General features: G+C 39.0%; 1 protein-coding gene across 1 annotated transcript in view; it reads left to right on the plus strand.

Moving 5' to 3' along the window:
• Nucleotides 1-17,820, plus strand: part of bbox1 (butyrobetaine (gamma), 2-oxoglutarate dioxygenase (gamma-butyrobetaine hydroxylase) 1) — a 31,655-nt gene extending 13,835 nt beyond the window's left edge. The window contains exons 5-9 of the mRNA XM_084735713.1: nt 12,006-12,204; nt 13,034-13,139; nt 13,331-13,527; nt 15,480-15,646; nt 17,075-17,820. Coding sequence (XP_084591839.1) covers nt 12,006-12,204; nt 13,034-13,139; nt 13,331-13,527; nt 15,480-15,646; nt 17,075-17,235 — 830 coding nt within the window. The 3' untranslated portion in view covers nt 17,236-17,820. The remainder of the gene's footprint in view (nt 1-12,005; nt 12,205-13,033; nt 13,140-13,330; nt 13,528-15,479; nt 15,647-17,074) is intronic.
• Nucleotides 17,821-18,982: the final 1,162 nt, after the last annotated feature.

An 18,982-nucleotide genomic window follows, 5' to 3' on the forward strand; every position in this document is an offset into this window, starting at 1 on the left:
TCAGTAGTTGGCATCTTAAATCAAAAAATTAGCAAGCTGCTGCTGTCAGATTTATTTATATGTGTGTTCAGGACTTTCAGGACATGTGCACTTTGAACCTTTCACATCACTGGGAGGAGAGTGATGATGTTAAATTGCTCTCGGGAACACCAAAAGCTTATGTCACTCACAGCGTTATCTACAGCGACTCTTCCTTTCACCGATAAATCTGTCGGTAATTTACTCAAAAACGCCTGCCAGATGCTTTTAATATTTGAACCATGACATCATCTCAGGCCTCCCATTTTGCGCTTGTCATGTTTATTTAGTCGGAGTGGGAATCATGACTAATCTCATGTCACTAGTGTTTAAAAGAGGGGTGTGAAACAGGTTAAATGGATTTTTGGAAATGTAAAAATACGCTTAAACACATAGCTCCAGCAGCTTACCCAGCAGCTCACATAGGTAGTTTGTAAAAGGAGTCTGTCTTCTTTCCAGGTTTCCTTTATGACCATTCTCTAAATCAGTAAACAGTTTGAATTGCTTGCCCTCAACAAGGCATAATGCCATGTCATTTCTGAGTCATTTGCTCAGATTAAGTGCATCGATAAGTTGCACCACTGCCTGGCCTTTTTTCGCCAGCCTCCTTTTTGCATTTCGTCCTGATCTGGAGATCTAAATTTCATGCGGTTTTACACATCAAGGCTGGCTGAATGGTGGTTTGAGCACGTGGAATTGAAAAACAAACAACTTAAAGGTAGAATCAGAAGGATTTGTCCAGAAAGATAGTTGACTGTTGAGCCTGATTCCCAGGAAGTCAAATACCATTCTTTTTGGGTTGATAAAGCATCTCGAGTGCAGTAAAATAATGATTAAAAAAAGGACATAAGGTGCTAGTGGTTCATAAGTGATAATTAAAAGAGATTATGTTTCTATGAATCATTTTTTGTAGGAAAATTTTGCAAACTATGCCTTTTTTTTGCATCTGTTTAACAGTTAATGACAAAGAACACACATTTTTACTATTTCTGGAGTTTTTTGTCTAAAGTGTGCTTTGTATGTCTGCTTTTATTGTCCCTCAAATATAGAAAGTCATATAATATACCGCAAGTATTTAAAAGCTTAGGAAACATTGAAAGGAGTATACCGGACACATTTTGTGAGCTTTATTGTTTTTCTCAAGAGTCTGATTGACAGGAAACAATGATGACACTTTAGGTGTGATGAGACTTCTTCATTGTAACAGCTGTTCTTGTTATATCCTCCTCTTTCCTGCCAAAAAAACATCCCTAGTTACTATACAGAGCCAAGAAATGTGAAAATTTTCTAACCTTAAGCTGTAGATTGTCTGTCAAAAAAAACCCCGGCACTTCACCATGTCTTTACCTCATCTGTCTGCTCTTAATCAGCCTTAGCATTATGAAAAAAGTGAAGCTGTCAAAAGTCTGAAAAAGGCCATACATGCCCCAAATACAAGGTGGAAAATATTCCCCAGCAGTGTGTACTTTATAGTAGTCTCTATTTGTGGTTCTTGTTAATATACATAGATACCAATACCGACAGATGATCTTAAGCAGGCTTGACAAGTGTAATGCTTCTATCTTGTCTACCAAAAGACATCATAAATCAGTTAATGTGGATCCAGATCCCTGCTGCCTGAGTGCTGACCAGGACCAGAAGATGAGCACATTGCACCCTTTTCAAAGGCCTTTTTCTTTATGCTTGTTTTTGCACAGATTTGACTAAATATTTATAGATAATATATAATACATGTGCCTTTATATAGTTTTGAAGTGCAGGGAAAAAAAATATGCAGCAGTTTCTACCTCTTCTGCTCCAAACCATACAGCTAATAATAATAATTTCTGCATCCACATAAACGTAAAGGTCGTGTACATTTTGCCTGTGTTTAAGAGGATCTTTGTTTTAGTCTTTGTGGTGGTCCATGTGTTGACCAAAATGAAAACCCACGACCAGTTTGCACATGTATAGACACACCTGTCTAACCAGCCACTGGTGTCCACAAAAGTTTTGAAGTATATCCGGCTGTTTAGAAAAGTCTTAAGAGGAGCTAAAAATGAAGTCTTTGAATATACATGAAACACTCAAACCTTAAATCCTTTCTGCTTGACTTTTACTTTGCTGGTTGTACATTTAAGATGTCTTTCTTAAAGCATCTTTTGCCATTATTCTAATTGATTATTATCTTTTCTGCTCATCTCGGGTTTCCACATCCTCGGCCAACGTTACTGTCTTATCATATAAATAACCATGTAATGCTAGCTTGTCTGGAAGGGCGCTGAATAACGCTCCAAAGATAGACTTCATTTTGGCAAAGGGAAAACTGGCACGTCCTTGACCTCTCACCTTATATATTTCTGAATGAATCTTTACCAACATGCACACTTTATGCTAATTCCATGCAGTTTTGGGCAGAAACATGATTTTTTTTTTCAGGCAATATTATTTTCATCTCTTGGTGTATCTGAACATTCTGCATACTGGAGTCCCTAAAGAGTATTGGAAGTGCATGTGTGGATTCGTGTGATGATGTTAGTCCCCATTGTAGCCATTTCATTCTAGTGAGACCATTTTTTGGTCCCCACTGTATAAAATGACCTACTGTGGCCTCTGGGATAATTACAGCCTTGTGAAACTCCACAACCACAAACTGTAGACCTGGGGCATTCACGGGAGGGATGGCTTTCTTAGGTATACTGACAATAAGGTGGTTTCTGAATAATTCACAGAACAGAAGTGGCTGCCATTCAATCGCTGAAAAATGCAGTTCTTTCTGAAGTCTCCAAATGTCAAAAGTTTCTGACACCAAATAACAGCATGATTTTTTTTTTGTGGTGTTTCTCAAGGTTTTGGTGTCTTACTGTGGTATTTTGGAGGTATTTTTGACTATTTGTTAAAATTTTAGTCTCAGGAATGGTTAAATTATTCACCAAATTTGTGTAATAAATGGTATCAACCCCAAAATGGCTGCAGCAACTTATCAGGCAAAATTGGGCATTGGAATGGTCGTCATATACGTCCTGTATAATGTTCTATAAGCCTTTATATTCTCTGAACTTTCAAAATTTGTATAGATGCTTACTAAAAAATTGTTGATTATAGATTTGTGGCTGGAAAAAAATTGAGCTGCATCTTAAATAGTTTTTAGGTTCCCAGATTTCAGATGATTCATACCACTTCTTTGCAGCGTATATTGTTGACGTGCCATCTACCCCTAAAAAAAGAATGGAAAATTTGTGCTATGGTAGGGAGGAGGAGAGTGGAAGAGGTTTAATTTTCACTTTTTTAAATGTTAAGTTTTGCTTTTCACTTGTAGAAGGAAAGTTTCTTTTTAATTCCCTTTGGCAGTAGTATTGTGTCTTGTGGCATTGTGGATTTTCTGCTCTCATTTCCCGTTTCAAACACCTACAGTTTACGTCAATTAGTGTGTCATTTGGATTGGACAGTTATCGTAAACTTCCTGACCAACTGGTCCGACGCTCTCCTAAATGGACTCAGCTGAGTTTGGACTTTTCTCCATTAAGTCTACTGACTGATTCTATAACTCAGCCAAGTAGCAGCTGATTTGTCATTTCCCTGGCTGGCTGGTCTTCCCCCTTTGCCATCTGGTCTGAATTTAGGCTTCTATGTCATCACTCGTCAGTTGACAGAAAGGCTCCTGGAAACATAGCTGCGGAGGTCCATCCATGGAAAAACTTGTGTTTTTCCAAACCTGACCATCACTTCACAGACCGTTTACAGCTTCAGCAGAGCTCCACTCACGAACACGTGCTTACATACACGTGTACATGCTGTTATCAAACTGAAAGGTATTTGAGGAATCTAAACTGTAAACTATGACTTGAGTGTTTTTCATTTGTCAAATTAGCTTTTATCATTGTGCCCTGTGCTATAATGGACTGATGATGACTTTAACATCTCAGATTTGTCAAAAATACTGGTGGTCATCCAAATCTAACACATTTTGGATGTCTCTTTCATGAGAAGTTGGGGTTTCTTTCAACAAATTTCACTATTTTTCACCCACACACAGTTTATTTTTCACAGTGTATTCCTGTAATTCCTTCACGGATCAACTATATTTGGGTTAAATCCCTTTTCTTTGTCATCTCTTTTGAAATTTCAACACCTTTACATCAGACTGCACGGAAGGCTTGGTGATTATAATGATTGGATTTTTCATGTCTCTGGCAAGCCAGACCTCCTGCCTGGCACTTTAAATAATACTGAAAGCATTGAGCGTAAGTTGGCAAAAGGGACGTAATTTGACAAACTACTGCAAGGCTCAGTAGAAATTTGGGAACCCGAATTTGCTGATGGAGAAAGAGTTGAGTTTGGATTAGTACGTGGAGGGCCTGCAGCTCTCCAGTGAGGAAACACTGCTCACTCTGTCTCCTCCAAACTGGGAATGCAGAGGTTGGCCGCTCTGTCTTCCAGGCATGTTTCACAGATAAAGGTGTGTTTGTCGCATTAGTGGAGGGTGGAGTGACTTTTTTGCAGCTCCATTGATATACAGACACACATTATGTGCACTGTGAAAACACAAGCATACATGGGGTGAAAACTTGGTTCAAATCAGAGCTGGTCTGTATTCAGTTACACACATTAAACATTAACACAGCATTAACAGAAATGGAACAGTGTTCATGATTTATTACTTGTGATTACAAAGACAAAGGGACATATGTCAGTCATGAAGTATAATATTCACAAGTATGTTTATTTAGTGTATAATCACCTGAAAATAAGAATAATGTTTTTTGTGACTTCAGAATGAGTCATTTATATCCACAGATGGTTTGGGTCTTCTTCCACAGAGTCTGCCATGTTTGACTGGCATGTTTCTACAATAACCCAGAAGTGACAAAAACAAACACCGGCTCCAGATGAGGCATTTTGCATTTTTTTGCGAGTTTTGAGGCCACCATAGTTTCTCCTACATGCTTTGAAGTGGAGGTTGAGGGAAGATGTTCGGAATCTGCAAGCTCTCAGCTTTCACTAAAGGTTGCAATACTGCATTGTAAAAATGCTTTTCCAGGTAAAATTACTGCATTGAAAATGAAAAGTATCAAAAGAACAAGTACTCATGATGCAGGACAGTGGCTCTCTTAGTGTTGCACAACTATTGGATTATCATCACTTATGCATTAACCTGTAAAGTAACATTTCACTGCTACAGTTGGTTGAGGCACTATTTTCTATATTTGTGTCTCGTATAGCTACTGTTGGGTAGCTCCATTTATAAAAATGCATAATATTTTATATGTTTTGTATATAAACTCTTAATTTTTAAAGTAACTAGTAACTCCAGCTGTCAAAGAGGAGTAACATTTACAATATTTTCCCCTGAACTGTAGTGGAGTAGAAGAGTAGTAGTATAAAATAGCATGAAATGGAAACACTCTGGTAAAGACTTCTACGTGCATACGTCACATCACACACACCCAGTACAGATGATGTACACATGCACATGAACATGGCGACAAGCCAAGGATCTACCATGAAGATTTAGGCCAAAACTCTCCTTCATTTTTGGGCTAATTTTTTACTCTGTGTGCATGACGTCTGATGAATATGGATGTATGTTGGTTACATCGTTTGAAATGGACGGATGTTAATCTCATATTTCAGAGCAAGTCTCATTCATGTCATTGCAGCTGATAATTCACATTGCACGGTCACTCACATTCTCTATTTACAATATAAATATGAGCAATGTTATTGGCTAAATAATGTGTTGGAAACATTGCAGAGTAAACAACTGTCCAACTCGTTCGCTTCATTATGACAAGAAACTGTCTGTAGGCTAAATGAGACAGAGTGGCGTTAACCTATTTATTTAAAAGCCATCTATAAAATATAAAACAGAGAACCACAGTGATAATGCAGGGGTCTCAATGACTCTCAGCATAGAAATTAGAAATTCTATCTTGATATTACCTCATTTTAAACTCTGTCAGAAGGACATTTGCAGTGATTACCATAATTAAGGACATTTTTTCACACTAATAAACATATTCGTTCTATTACTCAACCAGTTATTAGCATTTTGCTTATAATTTTGATACGAGAATATCTGGTATTTAGAGAAGACTTATATTTCCACATTTGATGTTTACTTGCACCGTAAGTGCACACTGGCATTAAAAAAGTCTTAGATGTAACCTGCTGATACATGTAGACGTCCTGGTTACATTCTAAAGCTGGCTTTATTGATACTGACATATCACTAAAATGAAATACATGGGATATTTAGGGATCAAATTGTAGCTGAAATAATGCCATGTGGTCTTATCTTATTTAAGTAAAATATCTTAAATGTGCTTTCAGTATGAACAACAGCTTGAATCTAATTTTTAAAGCTTATTCTTTCTAAATAGGCCGGTTGTGCCCATCTGGCTGTGAGCCCTCCGCTGTGCGTACCACAGACGGTCCATTGAAGTGAGCTGATCTGAGCTCTGTGATAAAACTTAACCAAGTCAAAACAAAAGCTCTCCGGATAACTGCAGTGATTCAGACTGAGCTTTGAAGGTGCTCCCAGCTGCAGAGAGGAGAGTGACGCAGCCCTCTGAGCTTAAACAGAGCACAGTGAGGGGAGAGCCAAACTGCCATGAGCTGCCTGACAGCCACAGGAGCCGCGGCTTCAGGTTTCCTCATCTGGAAAAGCCACTGTAGCAGACCACGACGACCAACGGGGAAACAGGAGAGGGGATTATGCACATATACTATCTTGTCAGACTGTCAGTGGTGTTCCTTCAAGCACATGCCAGCACAGTCCTTCCTGTGAGAACCACGGCAATTTCACTCAGAGGAGCAAATTAACTTCAACCTGAAATAGCCGATTCTCTGGCCACTTGGGGGCAGTGACATGTTATGCTTATTTTCACATTCAGCAGTTTAGAGCTGATGAATTGATTAGTAAATTAATTACCAACTATTTTGATAATGGACTTATGAGTTTGAGTAATTTTTTAAGGAAAAAAAAGTCGAAATTGAAGTCGAAATTCTCTGATTCCAGTCGCCAATTTACCGTCTTCTGTGACAGTAAATTGAATATCTTTGTATCTTTGTGTTCTGAACAAAACAAGACATTTAAGGACGTCATCTTGGACTTTTGGAAACACTGACCGACACTTTACATAATAAAGAAAATATAAAAATGAATAATTAAAAGATCACTCAACCCTGAAAATAATCATTAGTTGCGGCCCTAGAGCAGTTACGGAGCTTTTTTTTTTTCTGGCCACCTTGTGAATATAAGTCTAATATTCACTCTCTTTAAGCTACTTAGGCTAAGGTTGCCCTTAGAAAAAGAAAAGGATTTCCTACAATTATCTTTATGTTATATGTTTGATCTCTAAGTATTTGCTCTAAGTATTCACTTATGTTTTATAATTATTGTCAAAATTGTAATAGTGGTAATATTTGCACTAGCCACACATTAACTCTGTCTCATTTATTAAGTCATATCAGTAATGCTGTCCTATGATGTGAGTCAAGCGTAACCATGGTAACTGAAGTTAACATTAACTGTATTATGGCAGCCACTACCATGACAGCCTTACCCTAAACACTTTTAAAAGGAGACAAAATAAGAGGCTTTATGCAACGCTCTTAAACGTACCCCTTAAATGTACCCCCTGCACAAGGGACAAAGTTGATCTTGAAACTTTGGTCAAAACTGGGCACTGGCCCTTTAGCTGTTAATCGCTCCACTACGTTCGCCAGCTAGTCACAGTTTGGTGCTCAGTAGATAGGGTAAGTGGTTCCTTAGAGCTTGTTTATTTAAAGCAGCTGCCTGTTGCAAGTAAAACAGATGAGCTATGAGAGTGATGAGGGTAACCCAAAACATTAAAGTTGCTAAACAATGAGCTAAAACTCGCTTTTAAGTTACACAAAGCTGATGGAAGATGCATATTAATGTGATAAAGTAGTGGGATAACATCTACATTCAGTTTCAATTTAAAGTAAAACTACAGAAATGCCATTAGTAAAATAAACTTCAGGGTCAAATGTTCTTATCATCAGAACTGCACGTTCCACTGTGTTTATTCACATCACTGGATTATTACCACTAATGCATTAATATATACAGCCACCAGCATTTTCAGATGTACAAACAACATCAGATTGCATTTAATTATATGTTTCCTTTCATTGATGCTGCGTCAGTGAAAGGAAACCTATTAAAATCATGACAGAACAGAACATTGTGTTTACAAGCACAATCAGAACCTTACAACAACCGACCAGACCAAAGATTACAAAGGACCAACTATAGAACTATAGTCTAGCAAGTAAAAGTCTAACAAGGATGCAATACATTTTATTCACTGAATGGATCGTATGTTTTCATCTGAAAAATAACCAGTACTGTAACTGTACCCATCAAATAACTGCAGTATTTCCCTCTGAAATACGGTGAAGTAGAATAAATGGACTGCATTTATATAGTGCTTTTCAAGTCTATCGACCACTCAAAGCTTTTTACAACACTATAAAATGGAAGTACATTTCTTGAATAAATGTACTTTTCTACGATTGAAAGTCTGTTTATTTGCCCTAAATTTTTACCAGATTTGTATCTACAGCAGTTCGGGCAATGAAGCACTTGTTGTTCTTTAATCTGCCACCAATGTGAGCCAACAAGAGACTAAAAAAGAGCCTCCTTGTGATCCTTAACATCTAAGATCTGTGATTAGCCTTCTCAGTTAAAAACAAGCACATGTGAGGAGCTCATTACACGATGAAAAGGCAGATATCCATGAAAAGTTCTCATCTTTTGTTCGACCCGACAGCCTCAGTGTGATCTCACTCGACAGCAGCGAGCGTGGTGAGTGTTTGGAATGAGATTGGAGCTGAACTGCAGCCAGAACTGCACAGCTGATGTATATGCACACTGCGACCGGCGCTGTAGCCTCTTTTGTCACAGGTGACACCCTAAACCTCGGGGCTGAAACACCACCGTGCCTGTGCAAGGCATCCTGGTCCAGTTTCACAAGAGTAAATGTAACATTCAGGCTTGACCTTTGCCCCAATTTCTCATTCTCTGTCTCCGTTTCCCTCCGCCCTCTTGACAAGTTTTAACAAGCAGGGGGTTCCTGACCCTTTGAACTGTGCGGCCAGAAGCTGATTATTTGTGACAACAGCCTGGAGGGAGGTCTGCGAGTCATGATGATCACTGTGTTTCTGACTGATGTTGCATCTGAGTGCTTCTCGCTGAAATTCCTCGTCAACAGTTAAAGTCTGTCTGTTTCAACTGTAAATCTTTACGGCCTTCACAGTGAACAGTCGCATTGTCTTTTAATGTTTTGGACACTTTAGAGGACGATAAATTATGCATGAAGTTCAGAGAGCTTCGTCCTGCTGTGTGTCCATCTCCTGCAGGCTTTAGCCTTGTAATCTGTTTGTACTGCAGCCGTTTGGAAAGTTGTTTTTAAGTTGGTGGGTGCTGAAAAGAGACACGGGGAGGAGCCACAAACATCAGACAGGTACACAATCTCCTCAGTTAAACCCTCCTCCTCCTCCCCGCAAATGTACTTAGCAGCTGTTTCTGTGGAAGTCGCTGGAGAGAGGCTGCATGGAAAAACGAGTCGAGCCAGCTGGGTGGAGAGCTGTGGGAGGATTTTTTCCACTTCTGTCTGTCTGACAGAGACAGGCTGATTTTTCTCAACAATTTATTCATCCTGAAGTGCGTAGAGTGGCTATCACATGCAGAGCCTTTTTTCGAATTGGGACCAGTTATTAAGCTCTAAATGAATAGTGTCCTTTGACACTAGTCCAGTTGTTTTCAAACTGGGGTCGAGGTCCACGAGGGGTCCTTGAGAGGGTTGTAGGGGGTCACCAGCAAAAGGAAGCATAGAAAGTTGGAACACAGAGGGTTTGGCAGTTTTGATTGATTGCTGTTTTTAGTGAGTTTGTTTGGACATCAATATGAAATACTCAGATGGGAAGACAAAATCCTCTCAAACTGTGGGTCTGTGGCTTAATTCTGGGGGTCTTTGACATAAAAAAGAACCCTTGCTGTAGCCTTATTTGCCCGTAGAACACTTAAGAAAGTAGTTTTCATTTCAAAATTGGGGAGGGGCATTTATAAAATAGGGCTCCTCCCCCAGGAAATTTTGAGCATAAACACTTAATTTTCTGCATTCTGGTGGGGTTTTTTATGTACCACCGTGTTCTTTTTCTGCATCAGTTTATATTGGTAAGTGTCATTTTTATGTAAAGGAAAACTTTGGCACAAGATGACAATTCAAAATATAATGTAATATAATCATACATAGTCAATACCTTTTTTTTTTCTGATATTGATTCCGATACCCGATCGCTCAAGACTGAGTACCAGTCTCATACAAGTGCATAAAAAATAAAAATATATATTTTAAAAATCAGCAAATGTATATTACTTATTACTCATAGTTGCATGGCTCAGGTTAAACGTGAACAAATACATACAGAGAATGAATGCCATCGAACATGACTTCACCATCCTGGGGAAAAAATGGTGTACGGGATACTGCAGGGTCCCGTTTGAGAGTTAATAAACTATGTGGTACGGGTTCGCTCACCGATACCAGCATTTAACACAGTATCGGAGGTTAAAACAGCCCTAAATAAAATGGTCGAAGTATGTATGTTTTAACAACAAAATGCTCTTTTCCCAGGCCTTTCTAAAAATGTTTTACCACATAATCTGACGGGGTTTCAATTTCCATTTCAATTTCTTTTTTTTTCTAAATTGAAAATGGATTGAAATCAAAAGCAGGATTTGCAATTCTCCCAGTATTTCTTTTTCCTTGTGACTCCACTTACTTACAAGCATTCAGCATGTGACTGAAGAAAAGCAAAACAACACTTAAAAGACGAGATAACGTAGCTTACTGGTAAACTGCAGCTGCACGTTTGTGTCTTTTTAAAGAAGGACTTGAAAATGTAATTGACAGTTTTCAACCAATGTTCAGCTGATCTATACAAATCAAGACTCGAGGGTCCAACGATGGCATAGCTGTCAGTGCTAGAAAAAATGTTGTCGATCGATGTGTGACCTTCAAATCAAAAGTCAAATTGAATTGTGGATTTGGAGAATCGTGACACCCCTAAGAGATTAATGCTTCTACTCCCACTGCATCTTCATCTGAGTCAAACAATTCTTGTTTGCTCCAGTGTTTTTGGAACAATTTTTCCAAGTCTGTCCTGTGACGAGAGTATCCCGCCCTCGAGAGCACTGGACAGGCCTGCAGTCCTTGTGAGTCAGTTGAAGCGCGCCTAACCTCTTCCGTCAACTATCTTTCTTCAGAACTGCTTACCTACATCACTGCTATTTGCTAATGGCTAACTGGAAGTTTACATTTGAATAACCTGGAAAAAAACACACATGGAGTCGCTTCAAGTATTTCTGTAAATGCAGTCCTACGTCTGTGAATTCTTAATGGTGTCCACATGTGGTTGAGATTGTTGAGATTTATTTATGCAACATGTGAGTGTGCACTAAAAACGGAACATGCACATTCTCCTTCAACTCCAGAAGTAGAGCTGCACTTTGTTGTAATTGCAACATGATTAGTGGGAATGATCATTTTTGCATCACAGTTTTCATTTCATCTGAGACGATGATGTGACATTTATTGGAGTCTGTATCAAACAAACATGTTTTATTACATCTGGTGAAGATTTAAAGGCCAGGGCTTTTGTTTATTCCAATTAATTGTGCAATCCTAACAAGAAACCAACACAGGTTTGGTTTATGGCTGTGGTTATAGCATCTGATAAAGTTGCTATGATACAGACCAGTTCTGTTCTTGATGTTCAGCATTTGTTTGTTCAACAGAGCAGCTACAGGACAGGACAAAGACTCACTGTCAGCTGGAAAAGCTTCATGTTGCTGCATTGCAGATGCGGCTTATTTCTTGTCAGGCAAACAAAAATCAGAAGAGAAACTACTGTATGTATGTAAATCTCCGCAAAGATGAAATGACATTTCTTCCGTGTCCGCTTTCTCATTTCAGAGCGTTACCATTGGGACTCCGAGCTGCGCATTCCCACGGCCGACTACCAGGAGGTCCTCCATGACGATAAGGCGGCGCTGGCCTGGCTCTTGGCCCTGCGTCGAGTTGGCATCGTCTACCTGAAGGGGGCTCCTGCAGAGCAAGGCCAAGTGGCCAGACTGGCTGAGAGGATTGGCTATCTCAGGCTGACATTCTACGGGTAAGATTCTGTGACGTTCATGCATTTCGCTCCAGTCATCCTGAGCCAAGCCACTGTTTAATAATCGGACTCCCCACTAAATCTTCAACTGCTGAATTTTCCACTGATCATATTTTAGCTGGAGCAGAGCCTAGGGAGTGTTATTAGTGAGAGTTTAATAGAACAGACCTTTATTTACATCCCATTTCCAGGGAACCAGAAAAAAAGCAGCTTGATATTTTGATTCTCACTTTACTAAATTAATGTTTAGGAAAATGTGTCCACCAATCAATTATGTCTAGCTTTGATTCATTTTATTCCTATGGAAACGCTTACAGAGTGTCTGTTAGCCCTTCATCACTTTGACTTTCTGCAGCGCTGATTATTGGAGGACAGAGACGAGGAAAACAACCTTAAAGCTTTCCAGCTTTTTTTAAGCCAGAGGAATTACCTGGTGCACTCAGTCAGAACAGAGGTTTGGAGCGTAAAGCTTTTCCACTGCCAGCGGATGAGCTCATACTGCTGGAAGTAAAGAGACTGCAGACTAAAGCTGAAGGCCTGCCATTGGAGAAACTAGACTGTTTTACGAGTCGGGCATCCAAACGAGGCATGCAAACAGAACATGGAAGATAACTTTACCTCATTAGTGCTCGACTCCTGCTGCATCTCAATGAAGTATCTACTTCAGAGGCTTCAGTCTGCGCTGCCCAGTTTGCCCTCAGGGATCCCTGCAAAGTTCATCTCATCTCTTCCTTTTCTCCACACAGCCTAATTGTTGCTGCTTATCTTCTAAAGCCAAAGTTAAATAATTAACGAGGAGTTTATTAATGAATGTTATCTTTGTCCTCAGGCATACATGGCAGGTCCAGGACAAATACATGGCCAACAATGTAGCCTACACATCAGGAAGGCTCAGTCTCCACACAGACTACCCTGCACTCCACTTTGCACCTGGAGTGAGTAAAATCTGATTTTCTATGGTCTATTTAGAGGATTAAACTGCACTAAACAGATATGGAATCACTTATGTTTATGTGCAGCTTTTATAAGTTTGTTTCAACTGCTGGCATTTGGATTTTATGTCATCATGGCTGTAAAAGGAGCATTTGTGCAGCATGTGTGTGTGTGTGTGTGTGTGTTTTTGTAGGTGCAGTTTCTGCACTGCATCACCCAGGCTGTGGAGGGAGGCGAGAGCGAGGTCGTGGACGGCTTCCACATGGCCGAGCAGCTGCGGAGAGAAGACCCAGAGGCCTTCAGGACACTCACCTCGCTCCGTGTTGACTTCACTGACACGGGGATGGACTTCTGCGACTTCATGCTGCAGTCCAAGAAATGCATCATCGAGTAAGTGCAGATTGGCTTTTTTTTGACTCCCGTATGTACACATTTACTACCTCCATGTGAAGCAATGATTCTGACCTTGCAAAAACTGAAATGACATGCATTTAAAAAAAAGATGCAGTGGAACATCTCAGCAGTGAGCGTGTGATTTGAAATGGGACACTGCCATCTGCTGTTCAGAATTATTATGTCTAAATGTAGTCAGTATGGCCTCCAGAATCATGTGGAAAGCCGTCACAGGGGAGTGTTTAGAGCTGCTTAATAACATTCGTTTTGTTGGAATGAGATGTTCAACACACACATTTGGGTGTGATGTTCATGAGTCCACAAGAGCTGCAACTAACTGTTATTTTTATTGTCGATTAATCTGTTAATTCCAGTTTTGATTGATAGATAGGTTGTTTGATCCATAAAATGTCAGAATATGGTGAAAAATGTTGATCAGTCTTTCCCAAAGTCCTTGAATGTCTTTTTTTTGTCCATAGTCCAAAGATATTCAGTTTACTGACATAAAGATCTGAAAGAAACTGGAGAATTGACATTTAAGAAGCTGAAATCACAGAATTTAGATATTTTTTCTTTGAAAATGGCTAAAAATGATTAATTATCTAAATAGTGGGCGAGTGATTTAATAGTTTACAACTAGTTGATTAATTGTCACAGCTCAAGTGTCCACATACTTTTTAGTAGGGATGCACTATAAATATTGGGTTGCTAAATTATCAGCAGATAATGGTAAATTTACATTATTTATTATTATGATAATTAAATTATAGATGATACATTTTGGCCATAATAATATTTAATTTGTATTCCAAAGCAAAATCCACTGTAAAAGCCAAAGAATAGTTGTCTTTTTATAATTTATTGGAAAAAATGAATGAAGGTTTGAAGATTTGAAGAGTCAGAACTGTTCTGTTGTAATAGCGATGTCAGTCAGGTTTGGTTCAGTCAGAGCTGTGGAAAATTAAATCATCAGTCTTTGCTCACTACATCCTGCACACAGTGGTGGTACAGAAAAGAAAATCACTGAACACTGTCTGGTTTTGCTTCCAGACAAATTTCAGGCGGGACAGCGAAGGCTGAACTGAACTGAGGTCTTGGATCATTTTTTAAAAAGGTTTTGATGCTTGAATTATTTGATATTGTTTTTAACGTGACATTGAAAAAGTATTGACACTTCTGATAACCTTACCCTCAGGTGTGAATTAACCACAAGATGTATAAACTTCTTTTTAAAACTATCAAATAATTGGTTATCTTATCGATATCGGCCATGAGAACAAAGTAATAATCAGTATCATGGTACTGGCAGAAAAAAAAATCCATATTGTGGATCCTGAGTTTTTGATCATGTAGTGTATCTAAAACATAAAAACCAGATGAGATCAGTTGAAAAGATGATATTTAGTCAAAGTATCTGATATCTGATCTTTTTGATCTTTTGTGGGTGAATGGACTGGATGCAATGATTATTTTCATAATTGATGAATGTATTGATTACTTTCTTGACAAACTGATGAATCTTCGACTATGAAATATCAGAAAATGGTGAGAAATTCCTGTCGAGTCCAAGATGATGTCTTCAAATTGCTTGTTTTGTCTGACCAATAATCCAAAATATATCTAAAGATATTTAATTTACAGTTGTGTAACTAAGAAAAAAATTTCAAATAATGGAAAGTAAAAGGGAATTTTATGTTCCTGATTCAGATTACACAAGTTTAATCTAAAAAATAATTGCAGTGTTTTGCTTAATAATTGACTCAAAGGACTAATATGTAAGATTTATAATGGCGTTTTCAGTTGTTTGCAATATACAATCTCACCACTAGATGCCACTACATCCCCCTCTGGCTGTTTATTGTCTTGTCAATAAATTGTTGCATCTCTAAAACTCATAATTCAGGTTAGTTTGACATTAAACTTTGTCCTCCCCCCTTCTCTCTGAGCAGCGTTGATGCTGAGGGTCGAGTTGAGAGGATAAACTACAACAACGCCACCAGAGACGCAGTGCTGGACCTCCCCTTACATCAGGTGCAGCCCTTCTACAGGTCACTGAAGGCCTTCGTGGACATCATGAACCGACCAAAGAACGTGGTCACCTACAGGATGGAGTCAGGTCAGTGTGCACCTCTCCGAACTCTACTGATACAACAAAGCGCAAATTTAAAGCTCCAGAATCACAGGTGCAGTCGTAAAAGGCTGAGAGATGCTCAAAATTCTGATTCAGCGGATAAAAAATGAAAATAAAATAGAAGAAAAATCAGTATGATTGTCATTGAGGCTTGTAGTAAACAGAACACGAACTTGTGCAGTGATGTAGAACATGTTTGTCATCATCAAGGTCACGATGACATCAGAGTCAGTGTCATCTTAAAAATCAAATTACCCAAATAACCCTCTCTAAATAATCACCGCTCAGTGAAGAGTCTGCAGCATTAAGTCAGGGACAGAGATGGAGTAATGATACTGTTCGAGACACTGAGGATGTCAGAGTGTAGCAGGATGGTGCCATTAGTAGGGAGACGGCGTTTAGACGACGGCACTTACTGTTCAAGCCGCTGTGTTAAAAAGAATCCGTCCTGATGACGCGTCCTTGAGGTTGTTTAAAGGGTTCAGTGCTACAGACAAACCTTTTAGTACGTCGTGTCCAAACACGTCTTAAGAAAAGGACTTTAAACCTGCTACAGTCAAAGGTGGGACGAACAGCTGCCATCATACAGATGTGATGAAGTGACCAATCGCTGAACATCTCACCTGAACAGCAGTCGTCTCTTTATAGCTTAGCAACTGTAACCAGGCACAGCAGGACTGATACGCTGTCCACATGTTGAAGTGTTGTGCATGAAGCTGTAGTAAGAGAGATGCACTGGCATTTAAAGTATTCTGAGGAGGATGTCTTTTTTTTTTTATGGTCACCTTTCAAAACTAAAATCTGAGCAAAAGTGTAGAAAATGTGCTTGAATGTGCTTTAATGACAGATTCAGATGTTAGCATTTTTAGCTAACTGGCTTATTTCCAAGACCAAGAAGCATTTCATTAATGAACCATATTTCTGTAGGGTTAAGAGTTAAACATTAAACTTTGTTGTGTTTTCTTATAATTTGTCACCCTTCTGTACAATTCTATCATGAAATATAATTTTAGTTGTTTATAGCACAATAACCTCTGAGGTGCTTGAAAATGCACCTTGAAAATTCTTGAAAAGTGCTTGAATTTGACTCCTTATCATACTTAAAATACTAGGACTCACCAGCTCTGCACTGCAAAACAAGAAATCACATACTTTTCCTTTTACTTACAATTTCAAACTATGGCCTGTAATGGATTTATGCTCAAAGTTAACAGCACCATGTTATGATGAAGTAGTATGTCCTACTGTTGTACGCATACTGCTTACAACAGTACGTACTTATACATACAAGTGCAGCTGCAATACATACTAGAAATAAAAAGTATGCAATGTGGAACCCTGAGACAAAACAAGGATGAAATAAAATACACCTCAGACCCTTGTTTCTGATCTTTGGGTGTTGATGTATTTCAGGCGACATGGTGACCTTTGATAACTGGCGTCTGCTGCACGGGCGGAGGAAGTACATCAGCAGGCCAGACATGTTGCGACACCTGGAGGGAGCCTACCTGGACTGGGACGAGGTCATGTCTCGCCTCCGGATTCTCCGCAGCTCGGTTCACAGGGACGCATGAGCGCCAGAAACAACAGAATTTAGACAGGTAGCTTTTACAGCCTTTGCTGAGAATCTTAATGGTGGTGGGCGGCTTTAAACTACAAGTTAAGATAAACGTTGTTCTTAAAAACACTGAGGTGACAGAGGGCGAAGTGCAAAGTTACTGAAATGTCTGACAACAGTCAAGAGCTAAATCTCTGACTCTGAAGCGTCGAATCATAAATTAAGTTTAAATGATGACAGAAATGCAATTTAGTGCAACGCTACAATGCAAACGAAGAAAAACACCTTGTTTTCAAATTTAAAGGTGTTTTGGGGTTAGTCTTAGTGACAAGTGTCAAAGGAGTTTTTTTTAAGCTTAAATTTAAGAGGTTATTACACTGTCATTCTGGTACTCCACAATATGATCCTAAGCTCAGCATGTTCTGTCTGCTTCTGAAAGCACTCAGCTATATAAAGCACCATGTTTACTGCCCACCATTTTGTACGAGGATGATAAATCATGAGCCCAAAAGTTCTATATATATATTGCTGGCTACAGTATATAGTAAACAGTCGAGTGTCTATCACTGTATGTAGGGAGGAGTGAACGAGGGAGTGAGTTCACACTCTTTATCTCAGTATGTTGCTACCTCTACTTTTAAATCCTGTGCCTACACAAAGGATGTGATGTCCTTGACTTTCCCTTCACTCCGTAGAGTTGCAGTCTGAATTCAAAACTGCCTTAAGCCACAGTGCATTAGCTATAATAGAAGTAGTATGCAGTAAGTGTAATTTGGTTGAAGTGACACTTAAAATTTACAGTTGCAAAGACGTGTGCACTTCTGTGTTTAAAGTGGAAACAGACAACTTTCCACAAGAACTTTTCCCCCCTCGTGTTTCTAAAGTAATTAGAAACACGAGGGGGGTATCTGTTTGTGCCGCTGTTCTGTTTTCCTCATGAAGTTCAGTTAAGAAATGACAAACACAAAAGGTAAACAATGAGGTAAATTTAAACTGTCAGTTTTATACTTAACAGACGAAAGGTACTGTAGTGATGTTCATTTCATCGCAAAAACATAGTTTGAGCAACATTATTGCTTCATAGAAGCATGTGCATCAGAGCTCAGGGTAGAGGTGGACGTTAGAAGAAAACATGACGAGAAAAAAACGTGAATTTGTTCATTCACATAGTCTGTAAGTGATAATGGATTTTCCCAGTAAAAATAGGCCCAGTGGCAGACAGAACCGTGAATGGTGTCAAATGATTAGAAATTACTCTGTTCCTGGAAAAACAAGATGAATTGAGTTTTTACAATGTCCTTTTTCTACTAAGACAATTCTTTTGTGTCTTTTCAAGTGTAAATTTTCTTTGTGTTGAGCAGCATAAGCTATATTAAATTTACCCCCCCCCCCCATACAACATGTGGGGAAACACTTGACCAACACGTGAGTACCAGCTTTAAAATGGCTAAAACCTGCGTGGATTATGTGATTAAAAAAAAGTATTTTGTAATATACTATAAGTAAACTGATACTTCAGGTACCCAGAAACAGTTTTTATGATGTTATTAAACAACAGTGTGCTTTTGATTCGATATGGCCAGTTTATGATCCATTCATTCTGTAGCTGTTAGGAGGTCTGACATTTGTGAGTGCAGCTCATTCTCTGTTGTTACTGTAAGAAGAATCTGCATTTTGATCTTAAGTTTCAAATCTTTTCATGTGGCCAAAGAGCCCAGAGACCATCCTCTTCACTACAGCCTTACCGTTTTATTTTTAAGCAT

The sequence above is a fragment of the Lutjanus erythropterus genome, chromosome 1 (assembly GCF_056507025.1).
Source record: "Lutjanus erythropterus isolate fLutEry1 chromosome 1, fLutEry1.hap2, whole genome shotgun sequence".
NCBI lineage: Eukaryota > Metazoa > Chordata > Actinopteri > Lutjaniformes > Lutjanidae > Lutjanus > Lutjanus erythropterus.